At 38.3% G+C, this 26030-nt stretch overlaps 1 protein-coding gene across 6 annotated transcripts in view; it reads left to right on the top strand.

Annotated features, from left to right (window-relative positions):
• The window catches only part of TLN2 (talin 2), a 152408-nt gene that overhangs the window by 67985 nt on the left and 58393 nt on the right, over positions 1 to 26030 (top strand). For all 6 annotated transcript variants that reach the window (XM_071754900.1, XM_071754902.1, XM_071754905.1 and 3 more), the window contains 17 exons: positions 401 to 464; positions 2156 to 2260; positions 3740 to 3895; positions 4749 to 4850; positions 7352 to 7428; positions 9063 to 9243; positions 11075 to 11188; positions 11847 to 11955; positions 12632 to 12840; positions 13669 to 13767; positions 15987 to 16154; positions 17618 to 17912; positions 20088 to 20254; positions 21176 to 21304; positions 22479 to 22592; positions 23855 to 23968; positions 25339 to 25473. In XM_071754900.1, coding sequence (XP_071611001.1) covers positions 401 to 464; positions 2156 to 2260; positions 3740 to 3895; positions 4749 to 4850; positions 7352 to 7428; positions 9063 to 9243; positions 11075 to 11188; positions 11847 to 11955; positions 12632 to 12840; positions 13669 to 13767; positions 15987 to 16154; positions 17618 to 17912; positions 20088 to 20254; positions 21176 to 21304; positions 22479 to 22592; positions 23855 to 23968; positions 25339 to 25473 — 2338 coding nt within the window. The remainder of the gene's footprint in view (positions 1 to 400; positions 465 to 2155; positions 2261 to 3739; positions 3896 to 4748; positions 4851 to 7351; positions 7429 to 9062; positions 9244 to 11074; positions 11189 to 11846; positions 11956 to 12631; positions 12841 to 13668; positions 13768 to 15986; positions 16155 to 17617; positions 17913 to 20087; positions 20255 to 21175; positions 21305 to 22478; positions 22593 to 23854; positions 23969 to 25338; positions 25474 to 26030) is intronic.

The raw sequence follows: 26030 nt of genomic DNA, 5'->3' as shown, positions 1-26030 counted from the left end.
CTGAGAAGTGTTAGCAGTGTCTCAACTCAGACACAGAGTTGGCTCAAGCTTTGATGTCCCCTTTTTCCCCCAGATGACAATGAGTGCATTTGGATTTAGATGGGAACACCTCTCAGCTGGTGAGAGACATTATATAGTTTTAAGAATGCAAAGTGTCTCAGCTGTCATTTACTTTTGATAACTTTGCAAAACCTGAAGAGGTATTGCATGGCATTGTAACCAGTGTTTTTTCTAAGTAATCAGAATATCTTATTGCTCTTACCTTATTTAGCCTGTTTCATTGTATAGGTATTTTATGCCCATTTTAAGAAGCTTGAGGGACTTAAGGAGAATGGAAAGCATTGCTCCTCATGAGGGCAGCACTAACTATGAAATTGGTTTTGGTTTTGTTTTTTTCTAGCCTAAAAGAATTCCTGCCTAAAGAATATACCAAACAAAGAGGGGCTGAAAAGAGAATATTTCAGGTAATTGTGTGGCTGAAAAACCTTATATAGTTTTACTTCCTTTATAAGAAAGTTGAGCTTTCAGAAGTGTATACTCTGTGTATACTTTAATTATATAAATATATAGAAAAACAGGTTGAAAGAATCTGACAGCTTTTCATCCTTCAGCAGATTTCTTTCAGTGTTTGTTTTTTTTCTTCACTGATGATTATTCAGTGAGGGGGAGAGATGTATATTGCTGAAGGGGAGAAATGTGTATTTGTACTGTAATAGAAGCACAATTAGGAAAATTAGTTTTAATTTCATGCCTTTATTATTCAGGCATGAACTTCAATTTGTGGAGCTTGGGAGACCAGTTGAAGAGCAGGAACAGGTCACATAGTTACTTCCTTGTGGATGAGGATGTGCAGTGCTTTTCTGTATAGCTCTATTTGAGCTTGTGGAAGTGGTGTTGCAGTTTAAGCAAAAAAAAAAAAAAAAAAAAAGAAAAAATTCATTCACTGTTCAGGATCACTGTTGTGCTATTCATAGCATGTGGTGTTTGCCCATGTCAAATGTCATCTATGAGTAGTTTCAGTCATTACATACTTCAGTGCATGGACAAGAAGCTCATCAGTGAGGGCTCATTGTTGCTGGGCAAAGGTGCAACAGCAAAATATGATAAACAAGCTGTCTTTTTGAAAAAAATCAGCTGTTATCCCTCAGTTATAGAAGTCTTGAGTTTGGCAAGAAATTTTAGCCAAGTAGTCCATTTATATTGACCATATTTGGGCTTCTTGCTCTTACATTATCCTTGTGTTCTCTGTGCTGAATTTGACAGAGATGATCAGTCAGTGTCCTTGGCTTGCAAAAGGATTTTTGGAGTTGCAGTTGCTCCTCCCAGTGCTCCTCTGTGGAACATGGACAAGATGGTAACTTAACTAGAGAAGTGTGAGAGGAAGATGACTTATGATAGCAAATCCCACAAACAGTCTTTAAATAGCAGGACACTGGAATAGGAGAGCAGATGGTGAGATGAAATACTGGTAGTTGTTGTTTTCAGGTAATAAAATTGATTAATGATTAAGATGTTTAAACAATAAATAGAAATTGAATTGCAACACATGCCTAGAGAAGTATTTCAAGATGAGCTATTTAGAAAAATCATTGCTTCTTCCTCACCTGTAGAATGATTGTGATTGTGGGCAACGGTACAACTGGCAACAAAAGCCCACTGGAAATACCCAAATGAGATGAGAAATGGTCCAGTACAAGGTGTGAGGCTCTGAGAAATCCAAAGTTTTGGGCACAGAGATGAAATAAATAGTCTGTTTGGGAAAAAAGATTGGGGATTCTTAATGGGATTTCTTAAAATGGGATTCTTAAATGATCTTTAGAACCAGAGTAAAGAGGTGTAAATGAAAGTGTATGAAGTCTAACGGTGTCAGCAGCAATGCCTAGAATTTGAACTGTTTCAGAAGTGGGTTTATTGTGCTTGAGCTGAGGCACAGATAGCATGGATGATGGTCAAAGAGGAGTGTTATATTTGCACAGGTTATGTTCTCCAGTGTGAGGAATTAGGGCATAGTCTTGCTAACATTTGTAGCTAGTATTTTTTAGATGTTCCAATTGTAATAAATAGTGACTAAGCATCCTTAAACAGATAACATCTATATCCTTTTTTGTTTGTTTCCAGAAAGTATTGTTTCTGTGATACTGAAATCTCATTACAGGAGCACAAAAACTGTGGTGAGATGACTGAAATAGAGGCCAAAGTGAAGTATGTGAAGCTTGCCCGTTCTCTGCGGACCTATGGAGTGTCATTTTTTCTGGTTAAGGTAATGTAGATCTCACTGTTGCCATACTTAATGGTTGTTTATTATGTATTATGGCAGATTGTGCACCAAGTAAAGGTTAAAGATGTTCTTACAGCCTTCTGCCTAAAGGTGGCATTTGAAAATAGTGTAAACTACTACATGGGACAGAATTATAATTTTTACTCTTTGTCCTATGGCTTCCAGAAAGTTGGGTCTATCATGATGTAATTTCCTTAAGTAGACATGATCAATAAATTCCTGTCTTCAGAAAAACATTCACAAAGAACTTTTAAGTTGTTCCTGTTTAGAAGTGTAATGATAATAGGAATTGCTTGCTAAAAAAATGCAACTGTAGAACAGCTTAATCAACTTCTTGATTAATTTCTCTTAATTGTTACAGTAAAAATCCTTACAGTAATCCCAACAGCATTAAGGCTGTTGAGAAAATTTGGTACCAAGATGCTGGCATTCTGTGAAAATGGGTCTGAAGCATTAGTGCCTGAGTATGCAGTAGTCAGTGATAAGAATGGAAAGGCAAAAGTTAGAGAAACATTTTCATTCTAAGTTTCTCACAGTTACAGGACAGAATCTTTTTAGATGGCTGAATATCAATAGGCTGCCTTTTCCTAAAGTACTTAGTCATCCTCAAATGTTAGTGAAATAGAAAGATGGTGAAAATACAATTAAAAACATGTAGAGGATACCATATAGATAGCAGTTTGCTTAGAAAAAATTAAGGGAAAATATCTTTTTAGGCACCAGCTGCATATTTAGGCACTAAGCTGCATATTTGAAACTATATTGAAGTTATGGTATGCAGTTTTCAGTAACTAAAATATTAAAACTAAAAAGTGTGCACATTTAGAACAAGCTGCCAGTTCACTGGGGGTTTGTTAAAGCAATGTAACTCCATGGTAAAAGGGAAAAATATCTTTCTATTTTCCGTTAATATCTTGCTTTCTTTTGTCATAGCTTAAAGCAAACTAGTTGAGTCAACTAACCATGTCATGAAACTTCTCTTGTAAGGAGTACAAGCCTGTCAAATGATCTACTGTGTAAATGGGAATTGATTATTTGCAGTCTCCATACATACTGGGTTATGGTACATGTGGATTCATTCCTGGGTTTTGATGGGTTTTGTGTAGCAAGTTGCAAGCTTGAGCTTGTGCTCTGCAATCTTGGAAAACTAAGAGGCAGAACATCCAACAGCCAGATGATATCAGCTGGCAGCATGCAGATTCCCCCTTTCCTTCTTATGTTTGTGTGGGTTAAAATGTCTTTTGAACAGCATAGCAAAGATTCAGTGATGAGCAGAGCTGCTTAATGTTACTGCATCGCTTGTGAATCACCATGTGACCAGACAAGCTGGGCCTGGATTTTCATAACATCCTCATCTGTGTGCCATTTGCTGGTCTTTGTCACTCTGTTCCATCACACTTGTCCTTTCTTCTATGGCAAGCTCCATTTGAATGAAAAACAATCTTTCACACCTTTTTACAGGAAAAAATGAAAGGCAAAAACAAGCTGGTTCCTCGCTTGCTTGGTGTCACCAAAGACTCAGTGATGCGTGTGGATGAAAAGACCAAGGAAGTGCTGCAGGAATGGCCACTGACAACTGTGAAACGCTGGGCTGCCTCACCTAAAAGCTTCACTCTGGTAATCTTTTTGTGTGTGTTTAGAGGAAGAAGGGTCTGTGTGGCAAGGAAGGTGGACTTACACTGCAAACATTTTCTTTAATGTAACTTCTTCTATCTGTAATTTTCTACCATTATGTAGAGTTTGTGTCCTAAGCTAGTAAATTGGTTTGTAGGGTCAACCTGTTTTTTGATGTTTCTAAACAGACTGGTTCCCCCAAAGTGCTGCTTCAATTTTTTAAAAAAATACTCTTTAAATCTAATCTATGGAAGCAGTAAGAAAACATAGTTAAAACCTGCTTAACCTCTTACGGTGCTTGACTTTCGTAATGCGCTTTGTGACTTGCCAAGGTAGATGTTTCTTACCACATTTTATTATTACAGATTTAGGGAACTTACATGAATGTGGTGTTTTGTCAACATCAAGATACCACTGCAGCAAGAGTATTTTGGGTGTGAAAAGGTTGTTTAAAGTGGTAGAACAAGAGCGATTGGCTGGAAAATTATATTCACTTTAATCATATGTATCTAACTTCTAAATGCATGGGAGACTATGCCTTAAGACAGAATTCTAAAGACTTTTCTCTATCCTTTAGTGACTGAGTCTTGTAAAATCAGTCTAAGACTCTCTAGGTCCTCTGGCATTTCAATTTACCAAACATCTGTGATTAAGCTTCAAAAAAAAGCCATTCTTCTCCTCTGCTCTCTTATCCTATACAGACTGGTTTAGAATATTGGAGCAGTTTCATTCACTGTTGGATATATGAAATGTCTACACAAATAATTTTGAAATTTGAATTCTCTCGCTCATATCTGACCGTTTCTCAATTTATTTATGTTCCATTGGTAAAGATTTTTTTCCCCTTTTCCTTCAGGATTTTGGTGAATATCAGGAAAGCTATTACTCTGTACAGACCACTGAAGGAGAACAGATCTCTCAGTTAATTGCAGGCTACATTGATATCATCCTAAAGAAGGTACGGTGTTAAGATGACAGGTAGTGAAAATGCAGTAGAAATCACTGTACAGTAGTGCAAAACCCCAAATGTGCATGAGTTACATTTCTATTTCTCTCATGAAGTTGATGTTATACCTTGTATATTTTGGTACTTGTTTTTACCTTCAAGTAATACCAAGTCTTTCTGTTTAAGTCAAGTGAGTGCTTCAGGAAAATATCAAGGCTGGTAACTGTACCTGCAGTATGGGTCAAGCCCATTACACACACCTGGGCTCTGTTTTTCTGTCAGGGGGGTGAGCTGCTAAATATGAGTGTTATCCAGAGAAGAGTCCAAAGCTTCAACTATGTATTTTAAGTGGATCGGATGGAAATAAATGATTCCATGGGAGCAGCATTTAAAACTACATCAAGGGCTATGGAGTGGTTGTCCAGCAGCTCTTCCGTATAATGCATCAAATTGAGGAAAGTATTTTGGAAGAAAAAAAAAAATTATATTCTTTGAAAAATGTGATCAGTGAAGCAAAGAATAACAGCTCAGTTGTGCAGAGAGAGGGCTAAAATCAGTGTTCATGAAGAGACCAGACTGTCTTAGAACTTGGTTTTATGGAGTGTGTATGGCAGGAGAGGGAAGAGGCTGACGTGCACCTTCAGAATTGAAAATATTCATGAATAAATAAGCACAACAGCAAAGACTACTACTTTGCCCAAAAAACATGGAGTTGAGTAGTCATACTGTGAGGTGTTAAAGTAGTGCTGGTTGCTCTTTGACAATTTTTTACTTTATTAAGGTTTAACCACACTATATCATTATTTGCTGTAATAGATTTTAATAATAATGAAACAGTAGACAGCTAAGCGGCTCAGGAAAATCTGTTACCTTTGTTCATGTGGACAGGATGGGACATCAAGTGTTATGAAATTGGAGGCTGAGGAATTCATCACAGTGTGTGTCTTTTTCTCTGAGGCTGTCAGTCTCAGGCTTAATAAATGGAAAATAAATAGCAGGTTACCATAGATGGTTTAAAACTTGATTCTAGTTCTTAAGCTTCAACAGTAACTTTGCTCTTGAATGCCAAACAAAGCAGCCTTTCTGTCTTGATAGAGTACAGATGTGCATATTTCCACTGCCTTTCAAATCTCTGATTTTTTTTCCTTTACAATCTGCTGACACAGCCAGCTTTAAAATTAATGAATTAGAAGCAATTCATTAATAAACACCCATGGTGCTTTATGATGCATGAGAAGCATGCAGTTTCCAGTTGCTGAGCCCAGGTTACCTCTGTGGTGCATGCCTCAAAGTATGGTTCATTGCTTGCAGTTGCATAATGTTAATTCATGGTGTTTTGGACTATTCCAACTTATTTGCTCTCGGGTTGGATCTATGGTACCTTTTTTCTGCTGAAGTATTGTGGGTGCAACACATCCCAACCCAATTTGTCCTGCAGTTTCAGTTACAGGTTGTTAATCAGTTGAAAGGGCACCCTGAACTTGAGTTTTAGTGTTTTTAAATCAAAATGTGTTTTTTATTTCATGTTCATATTGAAGTAAGGATATTGACTAAAAATAGATAGTTTCAGATAATGCATAAACTCAAACTATACTAATAGTAACTCCTTTGGATAGAGCTGGAGGTGATGTGTATGGGTGGTGTATGAGGAGTTCCTGTTCAATGTATCCAAGGTCATAGTGGAAGTTTCTCTCTCTCTATATATATACACATCTATATATATATGTTTCTATTCAGACTACAAATCATGTAACAAGGTGGAAAGCAGACAGTGTCTTTGCACAAGGTCACGAGTAGAAATAGACTGTTTTTCAAGGAACCCGTTTGGTATTTTCCTATTTGTAGTCATTTAGACTTAATCCTCTTGTGTTTATTTATCTCCCTTATACCACTATAAAAAATTGCCTCAGATCAGATGTGCAGACTGTCCAGAAGTCTTAAGTAACTATGGTAAATCATTTGGATATAGTTTTAAGTTTATCATCTTCCCTATGGATATACATTTCTGAGTAGTAGGTAGTACCATACAGTAACATTTCAGAATGCTGAATAGGACTTGTAGCTGAGTTCTAGTTACCTGAGTCAGTCCTATGTTCCTGAGTTAGAAGAGAGTGGGAAAGGGATTGGTAGATGTCCCATGGTGCCAGGGTTTCCTGTTGTTCCCTACCACTCAGTCCTCAGAATTGTTTGGTTTTGGTTTTTTTTGGTTTTTTTCTGTGAGAAAAGACAGTGTCTTGGCACTTTATTTATCCCTTTGTTCAAAAAAGTACCAGTCGGCTTTTTTCCTTTACGGACTTAATCTGCTAGGGCTTAGAATCCAATCTGGCAGATGCTGAAGGGCACCTCTTCTGATTTTGGACATTATTGACACACACTGCCAAAAACCATGATATTCAATACTGGACAAAACACTGCAGCAGCTAATTTGATGAGGTTTCTGATAAGTGGCAAGGAAATGATGAAGAGAAAGCAAAAAGCAGCACAGTGTTTAACTTTTTTGTCTTCTCCTCTAGAAACAAAGTAAAGATAGATTTGGGCTTGAAGGTGATGAGGAATCAACCATGTTGGAAGAGTCTGTTTCACCTAAGAAGTGAGTATACACAACAGGAGGAAATGCCCTTTATTTAAGAGTGACGCTTCTCAGCTGTGTCAGCTTTTTTATTTTCAAATGGAATAGTATAGTTATTACTGGCAAACAGTTCTTTTCTACAGGCTGTTTCAGTAGAAGGAAGTACTATCCCCAGGCAAATCAACAGTCTCCTAGTTTCATTTGAGGATTGAAGAGCAAGTATTTGTCAGAAAAATCATTGGTACCTCAACCAGCAGTGGTACCAGTTTGTGGTAGCTTAACCCTTGAACAAAGGAACTCAGACTATAATTCAGTAAGATGCTAGGGAGAGACTACTGATGTAGAGCTGAAAATTTTGCATTTAAATGTTTGAATTCATGCAAGCAGAGCTGAGAATATCATATTGGATTTTTTGATCTTCATGCAAACACCTAGGATTTTCAGTGTTTTAGTTTCTTATGTCTGCCCATGGTTTCCAGTAAATGTGACTCCTATAAGTTTAATTTCATGCTGTGTCATGAAGAGAGATGGCTTATTTCAGAATACCACTTGAGATAGTCAGAACCTTGGTGTGGGTAAAGGGAAGGTTTTGAGACTAGCAGGTCAGACTATGGTTGTGATTAAGGAGTAACTGAATATAGCAAAAGGCAGAATTGTGGAGCTGGCCATACCCTTGAAAAAGAAGGAATAGAAACAGGTTTATGACATTATAAGCTGCAAGGAGTCACTTGAGTCTCCGCTTGGAACTCAGAGGATGGCAATGTCAGCAGTGTGTATGTGAAAAGTCGATTTGATTTATTGTTCAACATAAGGTTTATAGAAAATAGACTTGTTAGAAATGTAATGTGACCTTATGTGAAATTTCAGCTTTTGACGAGTCACATATGTTGAAACGTGCTTTCTCTTTACATTGCCCCTTCCAGATGTCTTCCAGAATATATTGTTAGTTATATGCAGTGCAGAGAAACCCAGATCTTGTAATAGATTAAGACAGGATTTTAACAATTGAAATTACTTTTTGTCTCAAGCAGACTGTTGTTTGAATTTCTGTCAACACTTATAGCTCTTAAAAAAGCTTGAATCTTATGTAAAAATGAGCAAAGCAGTTCATGACTATTGATCACAGTAACTTTATTATTCTTGAAAGTATTCTGCCTCTTATCCCTTTTATCTGATAGGCTGCCAGATTACTAGCATGTGTGTATAAAGATGGAAGATTGTTAGTTTTTATCCCAAATCTAGGAATTGCTTGCAGAAGGCATCTCCACAGGGTTCATGCTTTTTCATATTTATCCATCAGCTTGTGATACAACTGAAGCAAAGCAGCTCTGCCATAAACCTTATTCTGGTTCTGTTATGCATATTAAAATGGTAAAGCTGTTCTTTCACCCTCACCAAAACTGCACATTACCTTCTTCTTTCCTCTGTGCCTGCTCATTGCTGATAATAATTTTTCATCTGCCAAAGCCCTAGATTTAATTTCTTAGAGTAGAGCAGAAAATTATTAGAAAGGCAGTAGTTTTTCCTAGCTTTTCCAGATGTTGTGAAATACAATTTAAAATCCTAGAGGAAGAACATCAGGCAGGACTCAATTTGCGTTCACTAACTAATTCTTTCTTTGTTGGACTTTTCTTTTTTATTTTTAAATTTTTTAGATCTACCATCGTGCAGCAGCAGTTTAACCGAACAGGGAAGGTGGAGCATGGCTCTGTGGCACTACCGGCTGTGATGCGTTCAGGGTCCAGTGGCCCAGAGACTTTCAACGTTGGCATGATGCCTTCCCCCCAGCAACAAGTCACAATTGGGCAGATGCACAGAGGACATATGCCCCCACTTGTGAGGAACCTGCTTGTTTTGTATTTGAAACTTTGTTTTACATTTTAAGCTTGTCTGTGCTGCAAGTAGTCAGAAACAGCAGGAACACCTATTGCTGCGAGCAGGAGGAGGTTGAGTGTGACTTCCTGCCTGGCTTACTTAGCATAAGTTTTGAGAATTCTTGAAATATTTATAGTACTGTATTTTGACTTATCCCTTCATTTTCTTTAAAGCTGGCTCTTCCATCCTTCTGTTTTCTTTTTAAGTTAAGCTGGTATCTAGGGATTAGAAAAAAAAGGTGTAAAGACTGGCAACAGTAAGCAATTTTAAGAATAAAAGAAAAAGGCTTACTTTTAGCTTACTATTAGCCCACCAATGTAGAATTTTTAGCAGGCTTAAAGCTGTTAGTGAGTTTTCTCATTGAAATTACGAGACTGTCAAAAGCCCTGAACAGGCTGTAGAGAATATAATCAATGCTTAAAACAATGACATATCACTAGAAGTGTAGTACATGTAGTGGGTTGACCTTGGCTGGTTGCTTAATACCCACCCAGCTCCTCCTTCATTCCTGCTCCTCAGCAAGATGGGGAAGGAGAAATAAGATTTAAAAAAAAGCTTAAAAAGCTTTATTTCCCTATAGGTTTAGATAAAAGGCAAGGAAAACCTGTTACCCTCATGGGCAAAACAGTCAGCTTGAGGAAAATTGCTTTTAATTTATAGTCAATTAAAATAGTTTGATGGTGGGAAACAGACACAAGCAACTTCCCACAACCCTTTGACTTCACCCCTTCATTTCTTACTGTTGTACTCCTTGCTCCCAAGTGGTCAGTTTGTAACAGCCCCTCTTCTGCTTCTCCTTTCCTCCTGACTTTCACCAGCTAAGACTATGTCCTTTTTCTGGGCTGCAGTCCTTCAGGATCAACTGCTTCCAGTATGGGTCTCCTATGAGTTGCTGTTCCTGTCAGGAGTGCCTGCTCCAGTGTGGGTTGTTCACATGCTGCTGTCTTAGCGTGGGGTCCTCTGGGAGCTGCAGGGTGGATATCTGCTCCAGCATGACCCTCTCCACAGGCTGCAGGGAAAAACCTGCTCCATTGTTGTTGCTCCTGTGGGCTGCTGGGGAGTCTCTGCTCTGCTGCCCCTCCTCACAATTGTTCTCAGATAATTGGTGTTTGCAGGGCTGTTTCTTTTGTCTTTTTTTTTTTCCCCTCACTGCCACATGGTATTTTCTCTTTTTTAACACTGTCTTCCCAGAGGTGCCCCCAGGTTGCCTGCTGGGCTCAGCTGTGTCCTGCCATGGCTCTGTTGGAGCCTTCTCTGCCCAGCACAGGGCAGCCCTGGGCTTCCTCTCACAGAGATCTCTCCTGCAGCCAAAATCTCACCACAGACACCTGATACAGATAGCCATGCTTAAAACTCTTCAGTTTCCTGCCAGCTCATGCATATCAATGTAAATTTAGTTTTAGAAAATCATCCTTAATTATGTTGATAGACTGTTCCAGAAAGTCAGAAATAGTATCCTAGAAGCAAATTGAGCTTTTTTTTGTTCTTGGAATGCAAGTCAGTAAGACAGTTTGATGGTTTTGTCTTGTCATTGTTTGATTTGAATAAATTCATTATTTGATCAATGTGTGCAAGTTCAGAGAAGTACAAAATGGCATGGGTAGAATAAAGACTGTGTGAGAGGAGTGTTAGAGCTTTGCTTTCTCCAGAGCTTTGCACCAGGGAAAAGCTAGTTATCTGAAATGGCCTGGTGTGATTGTTGTGGTTCACTGTTTCTTCATGCATATGTAGCATCTATTTGAAGTGGCATTTGGAACATAGCACACAACCATTTTCTTGTTTTGTCTTTCAGACCTCAGCCCAGCAGGCCTTGATGGGCACTATTAATACCAGTATGCACGCTGTTCAGCAGGCCCAAGCTGACCTCAGTGAGGTTGATAACCTACCCCCACTAGGGCAAGACATGGTGAGTTTTTCTGATCCTCCTAGAAATAGATCTTAACACTTCGGGGTGTTTACAGCTCAGTTCAGCCATTTCCCCTGAATCTGAAGAGGTATTGCTAAAGCTTTTAGAATGAGATTAAAAAAAATTATGTTCTCTTTATAGAATTTGAGGGCAGTTTTCTACTTGACTCTAAATAGTCTTCTGAGATGAGATGTGGCAGAATTCCTTGCATAACCAGGCCTGGAATCCTGTTTGTTTCATGTGCATGTGTACAAATAAATGCAGACTATGGGTGGTACTTACGGTGCGAGTGACTGCGTCCCAGACACTTAAAATAAGAACACAATATGATTGTCATTCTTGACCCAGGCTAAAGCAGGAGGACAGATTAAGAGACTACTGTTTATGGGGGACTGTCAGTCAAGAGTGCTTAAGCTTCATGGATGCTCTGTTTTTGGCATTTAGCTTAAAAGTGCAGCTCTTGAAATGTGATAGCAATTTTGTAGTAAGTGATTCAGCCAAAGAAAACGCTTGCTTTCATTTTTCACTTTTAAGATCTTGGTTGATGTCTTCTGCTTCTCTTTTAAATATACATGAAGAAAGAAGAGATTTACATAGTATCTCTGCTTACACAACCTCACTGCAATCCTTAATTCCTGTTTTTGTTATTGCTCTTCAGGCATCAAGAGTATGGGTTCAAAACAAGGTCGATGAATCAAAACATGAAATACACTCTCAGGTTGATGCTATCACTGCAGGAACTGCATCTGTTGTAAACCTTACAGCAGGTAAATTTGAAAGGGAAGCATTTCCTTAGAGTCTCTTACTTATTTAGTCTTATTCAAGTAGCATGGAAACTGAGTATGGAGCAGTTGGAGAAAAATTTTCATCAAAATACCCTGGTAGCCAAGTGCACTTATAGGCAGATCAAGCTTTCAGTCCTTCTCAGCACTGTTTTTGTATTTTAAATTTAGCTTTTGTACTAAAGGTGCAACCATTCATTAAGCTTGCTTATTCAACAAAGTAGAGAGTGTTTGCAAGTTTACTACAAAAAGCATTCTTGATCTGACAGTTGTTACAGAGAGATGATGTGTTTATTAACTGATTTTTAATTTTTTTTTCTTCATCACACTGCAAGTTGGCAGGATCTGTGAGTGACTTAAAGGGGCTAATACTGTAGTACTTCAGGTTCCTTGTGTTGGAAGATAGCTGAAACTGTGAACTTCTCAGCAAATTGTGTTGATTGAGAGGCATCCTATTCGATAACTTCTTGTAGAAGAAGAAATGGAGAAACAGGAAAAATGATAGCAGTCTTTGAAGTGACAATGAAATTACTGTGTAGGCGTTGGTTGACTCTTTAAACGTGTCTTTTGTCTCTCAACAGAATGTAGTTTGTGGTAGCTGCCTCTTTTTTGCTTTAAACCATTAAAGCATTCTGATAATGAAAAAATATTTGCTGTACAGGAGACCCGGTTGACACTGACTACACTGCTGTGGGATGTGCCATTACAACCATCTCTTCCAACCTCACTGAGATGTCTAAAGGGGTGAAACTGCTTGCTGCTCTCATGGATGATGAAGTTGGGAGTGGAGAAGACCTCCTGAAAGCTGCTCGAACATTGGCCAGTGCTGTCTCAGACTTGCTGAAGGCTGTGCAGCCAACTTCAGGAGAGGTGAGTACATGGGAACTTTTCAGGGTTCTCTCTTTTTGAAGTGCATGGTTTTGGCTTGAGAACATGTTAGCTTCCAAGCCTCACCTGCTCTGTGCCTTGTAATGTCCCCTGTGCAAGCACTTCTTCTGACTGCTTATTCATTCATCTGTCTTTGCCTTTCTGCCTGTAGGTCTTCTACCTTGGTATAAGAATGGTCTGTGTTAGGTATGGAGGTTAATTGATTTGTATAGTAAATAGTTAATTTATCTGGTTATGTGTTCTCTTTTAGAAACAAATTTCAAACAGTACTATGACTCAATTTAATAGGAAGTGGAGAGGTACTTACTCATGACTTCTTTATTCACTATCTTTGTCTGCTTTGAGACATAAAATCAAAAGCTAACCCTTCTGTTGCAGTTTTTCAGAAATGAGAGTAGTACTGACCAGGGCAGACTATATTGACCGGTTTGTTACAGGTTGGAGTCTGCAGCCATTTTGCCATAGATCTCTTCAGGTATTTGTTTTGAAAAACATGAAAACTCCTGATGTTTCAGATCAGTTAGCATATTGACTGTCCACCCTGAATTATCCTTGGAGTTATTACAACAATCTCTATTCAAGATCTTCAAAATACTTTACATATTCTTTGGGAGCTCTTCAGATGAAATCCCTGAAATATGGATGTGCAGCTGTGCATGCGGAAAAGTACAGATTTTTCAAAGTATTTCTGCTGTGTAATTTATATTTAGTGATACTGATTGCATGTTAATGCAGAACTTGAGGAAATGTAAAATTCAAGTCAGGCTCCTTTTCTCTGAATTAATCTATTTCACCATTATATTTTTTCAGCCTCGACAGACAGTTTTGACTGCAGCTGGAAGCATTGGGCAGGCAAGCGGGGAGCTTCTGAGACAAATTGGAGAGAATGAAACAGATGAGAGGTTCCAGGTAATGGAGGAATTGCTTGTCACTATCAGAACTGTGCAGCTGCCTAATGAGAAGGCTGCTGCATAAAACTAGGCTTCCCAATATATGGGTAGGAAACGGTACATTGGAAGTTTCTCAGTGCTAATCAGGGTCAATCCATTATGAAATTGTTTTTTAATTACACAGTCACAGAGAGCTGATTTTGTAGGAACCTCTACTTCATTCTGTGCATCCCACAGTTGCTTTCCTGCTTAATGGAAAGCTGCTTGCACTGTGCCTCCCCTTGGTGTTTAAAATGCATGGCTCATGCTATTTGCATATTGGTCAGACTCTTGCTTTTCAAATTCTACTTTGCTTTTACGTTCACCACTACATTTATCATTGGCTCCTTTTGTGATGACTTTCAGTACCTCAGTGTTGCAGAGATAGTATCTTTTACAGCTTTTCTGTACTGTGTTCAACTGTTGTTCTGTTTTACCGATGGAAAATTTGGCATGGAAGTGCAGAGCTCTGCTAATTTGAGATACCCTGTGACCTATTGATTCTCAAAATTACTGAGACTGTATCACACTTGATGTGTTTGAATCACAGCTCTTATTTGCTTAAGTCAGCAGCACAGTGCATGTATTGCACAGTGTCAAGTCAGAAAAAACAAGGAACAGCAAACAATTTATTTTTAACACCTCTTCCTGTCTTCACTAAATAGACTGTGTCATATGCAAGATAATGATTGAGTTTTCCAGGGTAACATGTGTAGTCATAATTGATTATTCTCAAAGCCATAGGTATTTTTTGGGAAGCAGTGCATTAAAATTTGCACATGCACACAGACAAGTTCAGTCCTTGCACTTCGCTGTATTTCAGTCTTTGGAAGATAATGTTTCTTAATAAATAATGAATATTTCTCCTTAGATATGTTAGTTTTTAGATAAATGTTTGCTGTGTCTGTATGCATGTCAACCAAAACTTCACACAACTTTTTGGTAAACTCAGTAGAAGAAATTTCCTTAAGTTGATCAATATTACCACTTATCAAATCATAATACCTGTATGACTTAAGAACAGGGTTAGTTATTAGCAGTTTAAAAGAATTTTTATTCAACACTGTTGAAAACATGACTGTATATTATCACTCAGTGCCAAGAACAGGTTTACACCAGAACCAAGGGGAAGTACTTTACAACAACAGATAGAACTGGAGTGCACAGTATTTGAGATGTCTGCTAATATGAATTACAGACTATTTTAATACTTGATCCACTAGTAAACTGTCTGCAAGTTTCATTCTCATGTTTTCCTAGCTGAGTATGTATTTCTTGGGTATGAGAGAGAACCTGAACATTTTGATAAATATTAGAGTATTGAAGAAGATGAATAAGAGGAGGGATCATTTATCATCCTTTGGTATCCTAAAATCAAAATGATAACCAAAAGTACTGAATTTATGAGACCCAAATTTTTTTTTCTGTGAAGTTAAAATTATGCATTAATCTATCTGTAGTGTCTTTTTGCAAGAAAGCGAGGTTATTTTAATAGTACAGGCATCAGGAAGAATCCACCCCAGAATATGGCATTTTAAGAGGGGAAACTGGAAGAAATCTTCTGAACTTTTTGATTGCAGGAATTTATACAAATGTAGGGTTTTTGCAGTTTCGGAGTTTCATAAATTGTTTTTGTATGAGGAAAAATATTCTGTAATTAAGATCCTTTTAGAGTTTTATTTTGGAGCAGAAATATGGGGCTTTATTTAGATCTTCTGGTTGGAAATGGTGTTTTCAGAAGTGGAGAAGCAGTTGTCATTACTGTTAAGCACAATTAATTGCTTGAATTTAATATTAATTCAAGTACTGTCTCCTCTCAGCAGTTTGCTCCTTGCTGTTGCAGATTTTTCCTTATTTTTTCCCCACTGCAGGTTTTTATCAGGTGTGTAGTGGTGAACTCTGGATGTTTTTGTATTTACAGCACTTTTCCAGGAAGCGAAGATGAGCATATTGCAATCTGGGACATAGGTTTGACAGTCCCTACACATTTAATCCCGTTACTTGATAATGTAGATAGAGAAATGGTTGTAATGAGAACAGAAAACTGTTGAATTTTCTGGGTAACAGCCACATATGCTGCTTTACACAGAACAAAATGATTAAGGTTTCGTAGAGGAGAACTTACTTTCAGGAGACTTAATATGAACAAAGTATATATTCCTTGGTTCTTAAGACTGAGTTTTCCCTTTATTTTAACAGGATGTTCTGATGAGTCTGGCCAAAGCTGTTGCAAATGCTGCTGCCATGTTAGTGCTGAAGGCCAAGAATGTAGCACAGGTCGCTGAAGATACTGTCCTGCAGAACAGGGTCATTGCTGCAGCTACACAGTGTGCACTCTCCACTTCCCAGCTCGTGGCTTGTGCAAAGGTGAGGCTTGCAGGGTTTGTGAGGTGGCACAGCATTGTTTTGAGTGTCTGCTGCTGTGTGTTGCCACTGGTCTCAGGCAATATGCTGTGTTAATATCAAAACTCTAGATTGATGCAGTATCAAAGTTGTTGGTTAATGAATTGCCACCTGTAAACAGTGACAGTCAGGAGCCCAGGGGATGTGAAGTGTTGCTGTAATCTCCAGAGAAGGTTCCACAGACAACAGGGCCCATCTGATTATTTAGTAGTATTGATAAAATAAAAAAGTAAAAAAATATTAGTTCAAGAAGCACAGCTTGCCTGGAGATTATCAAAGTTTTCTTATAAAGCGGAGAATTAGGATGGATTCACCTCATCTAAAACTAAATTAGGAGCTGGCATTCATTCTGAAAATAAAATAAAGTTGGTGATAATTGATTTTTAAATATAGTTACACTAATTTCCAGTAGCCCAGTTGTTTTCATAGATATGTTGCCTTTGGACAAGTGCTAATTTTCAGTCTAAGCAAATTGGAAAGAAGTTAAGATTAGCCCTCAAATTCTGAAGTCAGCAATTGGAGCATTATATCTTCTGCAGCCTATTTTGTCTTTAAAATAAATAAATACTCATTTAACTTTAAAAATTAAATAATTTGCATTTCCTACTTGGGTGCTGCTTTTCAAGTCTCCAGGCAAGTTGTTATTCAATTGTTGTTAAACTTCCAGAAGGTTTATATTAAAATTAATAGCCAATATTAGGTGTTGAGTTTTCAATATTTTCAACACTGTTTCTCTGGCTTCAAGGGCTTTTCCTAATGCTTGTATATGATTTTTCATTACTTGGACTTCATGTTCTTACTGCTTATGAATTTCTTCAGTATGCCACCCAATGGCATCCTGTTTTCCTCATAAGAGATGCATTGTTTTCCCATTGCTAAAAGCTGTCCAGATCCAGACATGACTAAAGAAACCTGGAGAGGGTTCTTTATAAACTGTAATTATTTGGTTTATTGTGTGTTTTGTGTCCTGAGAAGCAGAGTGGTGTTTGGCTTGCACCGAGCATTACTTTTACTTAAAGAAACAAACAAAAAACTGATGAAAGGCTTTAAAAGAGTAATTTTAATTTAGATTTCATTTTATGTGGAGTTCCAGAGTTCAGAAGTCTGACAGTGGTTGTGGTTACTCTGAAGGAGTTTGGCCACTGTCTAATGTCTTTTCAGTTCAGTAGCTGCTAAGGAAGCAGGAAACAAGGTGAGAGCTTCCATTCTCAGAGTCTAAATTGAGATTAAATTAATGATACACAGAGCCCAGGCTGCTACTCCAGGTGTCTGAAGCTACCTGTTTAACTACTTGCTTTCAGGGTTTTCTGTCTATGGAAAGCACGTAAGTTAAAGATTAAAAACCAGTGTAGTGAATATTTGTTAACAGGTAGGAAATTTGCAAATAGATCTTTTCTGACGACTTTTTTTCTCTTTTTGCCATGCAGGTTGTGAGTCCCACCATCAGCTCTCCAGTGTGTCAGGAGCAGCTGATTGAGGCAGGGAAACTGGTGGACCGTTCAGTGGAGAACTGCGTGAGGGCCTGCCAGGCTGCCACAGATGACACCGAGTTACTGAAGCAGGTCAGTGCTGCTGCCAGCATTGTCAGCCAGGCCCTCAATGACCTCTTGCAGCACGTCCGCCAGTTTGCCAGCAGAGGAGAGCCCATCGGACGCTATGACCAGGCCACAGATACCATCATGTGTGTCACAGAGAGTATTTTCAGTTCAATGGGAGATGCTGGTAAGTCTCTGTAGTGGACAATAGCATTCCATGATTCAAAGGTGGGCATATTGAAAAAACATGCAAGTAAAAAATATCTCCTCTGAAGGGTACTGTGCTTCTAGGCCAGGGCTGTCCGGGTGGGGAGTCACTCAAGCCATAATATTAAATCAGCAAAATGCATATGACTGTGGATCTGTGAAAAAAATCAGTATCATGCCAAAGGGTCACTGACAAATAGACAATTTGTTTATTATCTACCACTGGTTCGCTTCACAGAATTTCTCTCCTCCTAATATGAGGACAGGTACCTAGGTGTGAGTACTTCCCAGTGACTCATTTTATTGTGTGTAGGCTTTGAAACTTAATTCTGTTTTTTCCTGCAGCTTCTAGAGCCAACCAAGACTTGAGACTTGAGCAGTAAATTACTTAGAATGGTAAAATTTCAATAGCTATAAATGTTATGAATGAGCAATAGTGTAAATGGGGCAGTATCAACTAAAAATCAAGACTATTCAGAGAACATCTAAAAAGTAATGTTTTTAAAAGCAGTTTTAGTTATTAGTATGGTTTTGGTCTTATGTGTTATATAAATGCAAGATGAGTAGAGAAAATATATCAATCACAAGTGTATTCGTGTTACAGTCAGTAAAAACAAATCTTTTTTGTAGAGTCATCTCGGTTCATCTATCTAAGAGAAAACCTTCAGATGTTTCTTTTTTAAGAAACTCATTTCAGTCATGCAGTACTCCTCTAGAGGAACATGCTTAAGGAAGTAATTAGTGATATTCTGAGTGTATTTTGACTCTAGAGTCATCTTTACAAGAAAATTGAGTGATTAAAATTGATAAAAGATACACAGGATTGTTTGCTAAACCACATTAAATCTTAAAATTGAAAGCTGTGGAAAAGTTTTTCCAATGCACTGTGTCTGTCTTAAGTAATCTAATGACTTAGATAACCACAGGAAAGCATGTTGAGTTCTATCTTAAGCTGTCACTTAAGATGAAGCTTCTCTACTGAAGGTAGCAGCAAAAAATATCACCTTGGATAGCATTTTTTTCTATTTGCAGTCAAATACCTTGTTGTGCAATACTTCGTTTTCAGTAGAAAGCATTCAGATTCCAGTCTGTGTTTCCAAATTATCATTGCACTCTGGTGGTTGTGATTTTAATAGCAAAGAGACTATGACCCAAACAGGTTATTTTTTCTGCTTGATTTACTGACTTAATATTGTAAGGAAGGGCACTTAAAGGGATTTTTAAAATGTTTGCATGTTGGAATATTTGGACTGGGAGCTGAGTTAGCCATTATTGGTAAAAAATTTAATTGCAGCATTGTATCCTGGGAAATAGTTGATAGCAGCTAGAAAACTTGTATTTTTCTGGCTCTGACTGACCAGAGGAGTCATTTAATTGTGAAGCCTACAAGTCACCTTTACACATGAGAATAATGCTGCTTTGGTTGTCTTTCCCATAAGCTTTTAAGAGCATTTGAAAAGAAAGAGGCCTTAGACTCACCTATGACTTACTTGACCTGATAACCTACAGAAAGGCAGAGGCTTTATGGGCCCAAGTAGATTATGAAGGAGTTCAAGTTTGTTTTAGTGACCAAAGGAATTTACTTTAGAAAGGGTATGTATACACTTCAGAAGCATTGCTGTTTCATCTCTGTGCTTCATCATGAACAGAACATGACTCCAGTATCTTAAATATAAACCTTATTTTTTGCCAAAATCATGTAATTGGGGCTGAGTATCTTTTGACAGTGTTCTTAATTTAGTTTACATTTGACAGAGGATAATTTCCAAAAAGAAAAAAAAAGGTGCAAGGAATTAAAGGAATGGAATCTGGACAGTAATTTGAAAGAAAAATTATTAGTCTTCATTCAGCCAGGAGTTTCCTTGAATATATTGAAAATTACCTTCAAGTATTTATTTTTGGTTACAGTCTTGCTGTTTAGAATGCAAACATTTATTTTTCCTCCATTGCAATCCCCATTGTAGTGGTTTTTCCTCCATTTATGTTGCGATCAAGATTTAGTTTATGAAGTTTCCAACTTATGGACTATTTGTGTATCATTTCCAAGTCAAAAGAACATTTCAGCAAATATAACTTCATTTGCATCTTGCTGAGGTGACTTCTGATACCAAAACTGAAATGCAGAGAGAAGTGAAAATCTAATTGTATGCCCCAGGTGAAATGGTGCGGCAGGCTCGGGTGCTGGCTCAAGCCACTTCTGATCTTGTCAATGCCATGAGGTCGGATGCTGAAGCAGAAATTGACATGGAAAACTCCAAGAAGCTGCTGGCTGCTGCAAAGCTCCTGGCAGATTCTACAGCCCGCATGGTTGAAGCTGCAAAGGTACCAGAAAAATGAACTGTCAGCTTTAAGTTGTGTGGTTATAGGCAAGAGGTTGTATGTGGGATATTATAGGTAAGAACTGGCTGGCGGTAGAAATGGTTTTCTTATTGTATAAGTATTCTGCATTTAATGGCTTATCCTAGGAGCCTTCAGAAAAAAGAATATTATTAGTTATCTGGGTTTTCATAAACAAGCAAACAAAACCCCACCTTTCTGCTTTGCTCATCTGTGTCCAAGGTAGTTGTGACTCAAACCATCTTGAGCATTTCCTACCAGCCCTAACTGCTGTGGTGCAAAGTCTTTTACCAGTCTACCAATACAAATGGAACAAAAAACCCATAGCAGTCTCTTAAAAATATCTCCTACAGAAGCCATTAACAAAATGATTCTGGTTCTGTCATAGAAACAGTTTCCTTCACCTGGGGAATCTTGCCTGTGTTATTCCCCCCAGCCCCCGTTCTCACAAGACAGGCAAATATCTAACCATTTCTTGCCTTTCTGTGCTAGAAACCTATTTGAATCCACCAGGGAGGAACATATTCTTTGAATTGTTTCCCAGCACCTGCACTTAAATGATTTTACAGATCAGGGCCAGCCATTCTGCTAGGGATCTAGAGGAGGGCCCATATGCCTGGCTACAAAGCATATCTTAAGGCTTTTTTCCCAAGGACCTAAAGTGGTACATGAAGCAAATATTCAATTCACTTCTTCAGTCTATCTAATGTGTACAGTAACAACCTTGCACTAGCAATAAATTTTCTGCTTCTAAGTCTTGTAACATCTGATGTTCTAATTTTGGTTAAGATTTTTATAATCTGACATGGCAAACACTGTCTGGAACTAAAGCCTTTGATATTTATCTACATTTTCTCCTGGAACTTCTACTGAGGCTAATGGTTTTTGCTCTGAAATTTTGTGCAGGGAGCTGCAGCCAATCCTGAAAATGAGGATCAACAGCAGCGTCTGAGAGAAGCAGCAGAGGGACTGCGGGTTGCTACAAATGCTGCTGCACAGAATGCCATCAAAAAGAAAATTGTCAACAGATTAGAGGTTGGAAACCAGATATTGGTGAACTTTTGGCTTACTCTGTTTTATAAGTAATATTTGTAGCTTATGTCAAGTGAGTAGAAAATCTCTACTTCAGGAAGAGTGCTAAGCGTAGAATGATAGCACTGTAAGCTCACTTTGAGTCCAAGACTTGGAATTAGAGATGCTGGTATATGATATTGATATGATATTGATATGATCTTCAGAAAACTGAACAACTTCTACTACTGATGTAGAAAGGTGGTGTAAGAATTTGATTGAGTTGGTGGCTTAGTCATGAAATCAGAGCAGTTGCAGTTTCTAACAGCTGACCTGAAACTACTTGATTACTGTTCAATTTATCTGTATAATCTGTCACTTACACCCACTGGTGGTTTTATTATTACATCTGTAAATTGGAGCATAAGAGGTTCAAGTTAAATACCCGAAAAATTTTTTTTACTGTAAGGGTGACGGAGCCCTGGAACAGGCTGCCCAGGGGGGTTGTGGAGTCTCCTTCACTGGAGACATTCAAAACCCGCCTGGACACGTTCCTATGCAATGTACTCTAGGTGGCCCTGCTCTGGCAGGGGGGGTTGGACTAGATGATCTTTCGAGGTCCCTTCCAACCTCTAGGATTCTATGATTCTATGATCTGCCAATTTCTTGCAAATTTTCATACAAAGATACATTGAATTGCACCATATGCAATTAAACTGGGAATTTATTCAGAAAATCAAAGAAGCTGAACCAAGAGACGCATCCTATCTGTAGCACAGCCAAGGTGGAGAAAAGCTATTGGTCACAGGTGTTAACATAGCAGCATGAAGCCCTTGATGCACTTTGCTTGTTTTCTCTAGTATGACTTTTTTTTTTTTCTAAGGAACTGATCAGTAAATTTGTAATTTACTTCTTTGGTCATGTTGCAAGATAGGTATGAAGAAATAAGAGCTTAAAATCCTTCTAGTTTCAACTTTTTCTTTATTGGCAAGTTAGAGATGAATAACACTGTTCAGCTCGTTTTCATCTTGCAAAGAGCAATTCTGAGTTTCTTCAAGTTGGATCAAACCAGTCGAGGGATAGAATGTACTAATCTGTTGAAGTCATTACTGTCAAAGTTACCTGTAGTATGTATTTCATCCTCTGAATTACTCAGACTTTTGCCACTGGTTTAACTCTGTTTTTTTTTTCTCCAAAGATTGCAGCGAAACAAGCTGCAGCAGCTGCTACTCAGACTATTGCAGCTTCTCAGAATGCAGCTGTTTCAAATAAGAACACAGCAGCCCACCAGCAACTTGTGCAGAGCTGCAAGGTAAACATCCCAATCCACTGACAACTAACTCTTGAACTCTGTTTTATGGGAAACTGAAGATCACCTTCTGTAATAATGTTGTTGCAAACTCAAAAGGAGATGAAAACAAACAAACCCAGAAACAAACCAAAACCAAAGCAAAAAAGAAAACCAAAACTATCAGTAGTTATTTATATTCTTATGGAATTAGATTAATTAATTAATTAGATTAATCCTTAATCCTTAATGAATCCTTATTTAAAGTAGTGGTTACATAACCACATCTTTTCTGTGATTCTGAAGTTCAGCCTGCAAGCAACTTGATCGTCACTGTAAAAAATAAATTGTATATAGGCCATATATAAGTTGTATACAGATCTTAGTATGGAGTTAACATGATTCCTACCTTGAAGGTAAAGCTGCCTCAGTTTTCAAGGTATGCCTAAAGTCAAGCACATGTTTTTTAGTTCCAGGCCAGAATTCAGAGTCTGGTGAGAAGCTTTTCTCTTCTGTATTTAAGCTACATTTGGCAGCTTAATTCCTAGCTTGGACTAATGGTGCTTCAGAGTTTTAAAAGAAATTTCATTTAAACAGAAAATTGAAGAAGACACTGTATTGCAAAAGGGTTTTCTTCTGGATGGAAGGAAAATTACATGGGGAATGAGAACAGAACCATTAAAGAAGGCATCTTTAAAAGCCACATTAACATTCAGCAATTATTCATTTCTATGGCGGTATCCCTAAGAAATTTTTGAATTCTAAATAAGGTAGCTAAAGTACATCTCAAGATGGTATTGCAGGCAGCTGTTATTTCAGTATGAACTTAAACAATAGTGAATCAGCTTGATCTTTTTACAGTTTATTGTAATATGATCTTGATGTTGACTTACTAGGTAGCAGAGAAGATCCAGTACCTGCTTACCTTGAGAGGAAAAAATTTTATTGCACTGCTGAAGTGTTATTGTGAAATGGATGGACAAGAAGCGTGAATCAGGGCAGCTCAGGAATAAAGTAGCAAAACACACTTCAGAATGATTGAACCACACTATAAAGTTTTTATTGCTGCAAGTCAAGGAAAAGTAGGCTGAGGTGCTTTATGCTTCCTTAAGTACCACTAGAATGTCACTGAAAAATCCTATCGTGTTTTAGTGCAGTTCCATGGAGTCCTAAGCAAATTCTTTGAAGGCAGCACAAGTATTGTAGCTGTGTATACTACAGGCTGTCTTTGAGGGGAGTGGAGAGAGGGTTTTTATTTACTAAGGGTTTCTCCCTTTATTTATCAGAATGTTGCAGACCACATTCCTCAACTGGTGCAAGGTGTAAGAGGAAGTCAAGCTCAAGCAGAAGACCTCAGTGCCCAGCTTGCTCTAATAAATTCCAGCCAGAACTTCCTTCAGGTAAGAGAATTGATCACTATAGTAGATTCCATCAGAGCAAAAAGCATTTTTAAGTGCTGTATGTGTTTATTTGGGATGAACACGCAGCAAACTGTTAAGAATCATCTGAAGAAGTTAACCACTGACTGTGAGACATAGCTAAGGAGAAATCAGTCCCTCCAGTCAGATGGCTGAAGTATGTTGAATCTGTGAAGAACTGCCAGAACTGAGGATAAAAGTAAGAAGAAAACTAAGCACATTAAGAAGAAACACACATTGCTGAGAAAGAGTTTCAAAAACAAGTTAGAGGGAATTCAGTGTCTTTCTAAGCAGAGGTCTCAATGAGTTGGGATGCTATTGTAACCTTTCTTAGTGAAGGTAAAGTTAGTTTTCTAGCAACAAGCTCCAGAATTCTTCACAAATGAAAGGGAACATTAACATGTGTTTTGTAGATACCAGCTTCCATAACTGATGGATCTCGATTGAAGTTTTGAACAAAACATATTTGACTTTGTGTTTCTTCCATAACATCTCTTTTTAAAAAAAAAAAAAGAAAAAATATTGAGCATTGATAACAAAACAACGGAATTGTTTGGTTTATTGTTGACATGACAAGAAATAGACAGAAGAAACCATTTCTCTGCATAATGACATGATCATTACTTGGCACCAGTCAGTCCTGCCTTGGGTGTGGAATGGAGATGAACCCTTTCAGTGACTGCTGTTAGCAGGTTCTTCATGGTCCCATGTAGGCAGAGGTATTGCAAACAGTACTCTCACTCTGAATGGTGTGCTGTATGATTCCCTCTGGAGTTATTACAGTGTTCCACCTCCTCTCTAGCTCTATGTGTGTATATACCATGGTGATGGTGATAATCAGCAGAGTATTTAAATGGTATTAGCAGCAAACCCTGTGAAGTGTCATTGCTTGAATTACAGGTTTCAATTTACAGATTTTTGGCATAGGTTAGTATTAAGAAACATTGAAATAAATGCGCCATCTGTGCCACCTGGACCTGCTCATGCCACATGGATTATAAGTAGCAAAACTACAGTTTTTAGTATTATTAAGTAGTCTATGTGAGTACTGAGACCTCAGGCAGACATTGGTACCAATGAAGTAGTCATTGTACTGAGTGATTCAGAATGAGGCCCACTGCAGAGGACGCTGTCAGTGGAGTCATGTCAGGGTGCAACATTTGACTGGGAGGCTGGTATCTACAGGTGGGTGGTGTAAGAGCAGGGAAGTGCATGTCATGGTCACTACAGAAAATCTGGAACCCTCAGGAGTGTGTGAATGGAGTAGGAATTTTTGTCTCTTGAATCCTAAACTTGCTTTAAAGAAAATGAGGTAGTAAAAATAATTTTGTTTGCTACTCTTCTTTGAACAGCCTGGAAGTAAAATGGTGGCGTCTGCTAAAGCTGCAGTCCCCACTGTCACTGATCAAGCAGCAGCCATGCAGCTGAGTCAGTGTGCAAAGAATCTTGCTACCAGCTTAGCTGAGCTACGAACTGCCTCCCAGAAGGTAGGTGAACACAAGTTTTATTCAGCTAAAGCATGACGCCTCGGATGGTGGTCACAGGCTTTCTCCTGCTTGGCCCACTGTGTCTTCCCAAAGGGAATGGCTCATGCTCAAGCCATGCTCAGTTCTCAGTGTTGCTTTTTGAGCACAGTTTGAAGACTCCCAGGAGGCTTCTGTGTCCTAATAGAAATGGGAGGGAGAAGTGGCAAGAAAACTGAAAAGCTTGTGATATCCTTTCTGTATCAGAAAGACAGGAAGAGGGTATGCACAGAGCAGTGGCAATGCTCAGAGCTGCTCTTACATCTGAAGGAGAGCAGGGAAAAGCGAGTATAATATTGTGCACCTGCCAAAGTGGGGAGAACCCAGATACAGTGCTGTTCTGGTCAGTGTTGTGACTGTGAACTGATGCTATTATATCTAAAATTCAGGAAAGCAGAGGTTATCTGTGTTCCATGCAGAGATTTCTAAACTATGTCTGGGATAAAAAAACAGGATTGTAGCATGTAGATGGCTGAACTTATTTTCAAATGTCCACCGCAGGTACTGGTAATTATGAGCTG

The sequence above is a fragment of the Heliangelus exortis genome, chromosome 11 (genome assembly GCF_036169615.1).
Source record: "Heliangelus exortis chromosome 11, bHelExo1.hap1, whole genome shotgun sequence".
In the NCBI taxonomy this organism is placed as follows: Eukaryota; Metazoa; Chordata; class Aves; order Apodiformes; family Trochilidae; genus Heliangelus; species Heliangelus exortis.
This window is presented reverse-complemented; position numbering and strand designations above follow the sequence as displayed.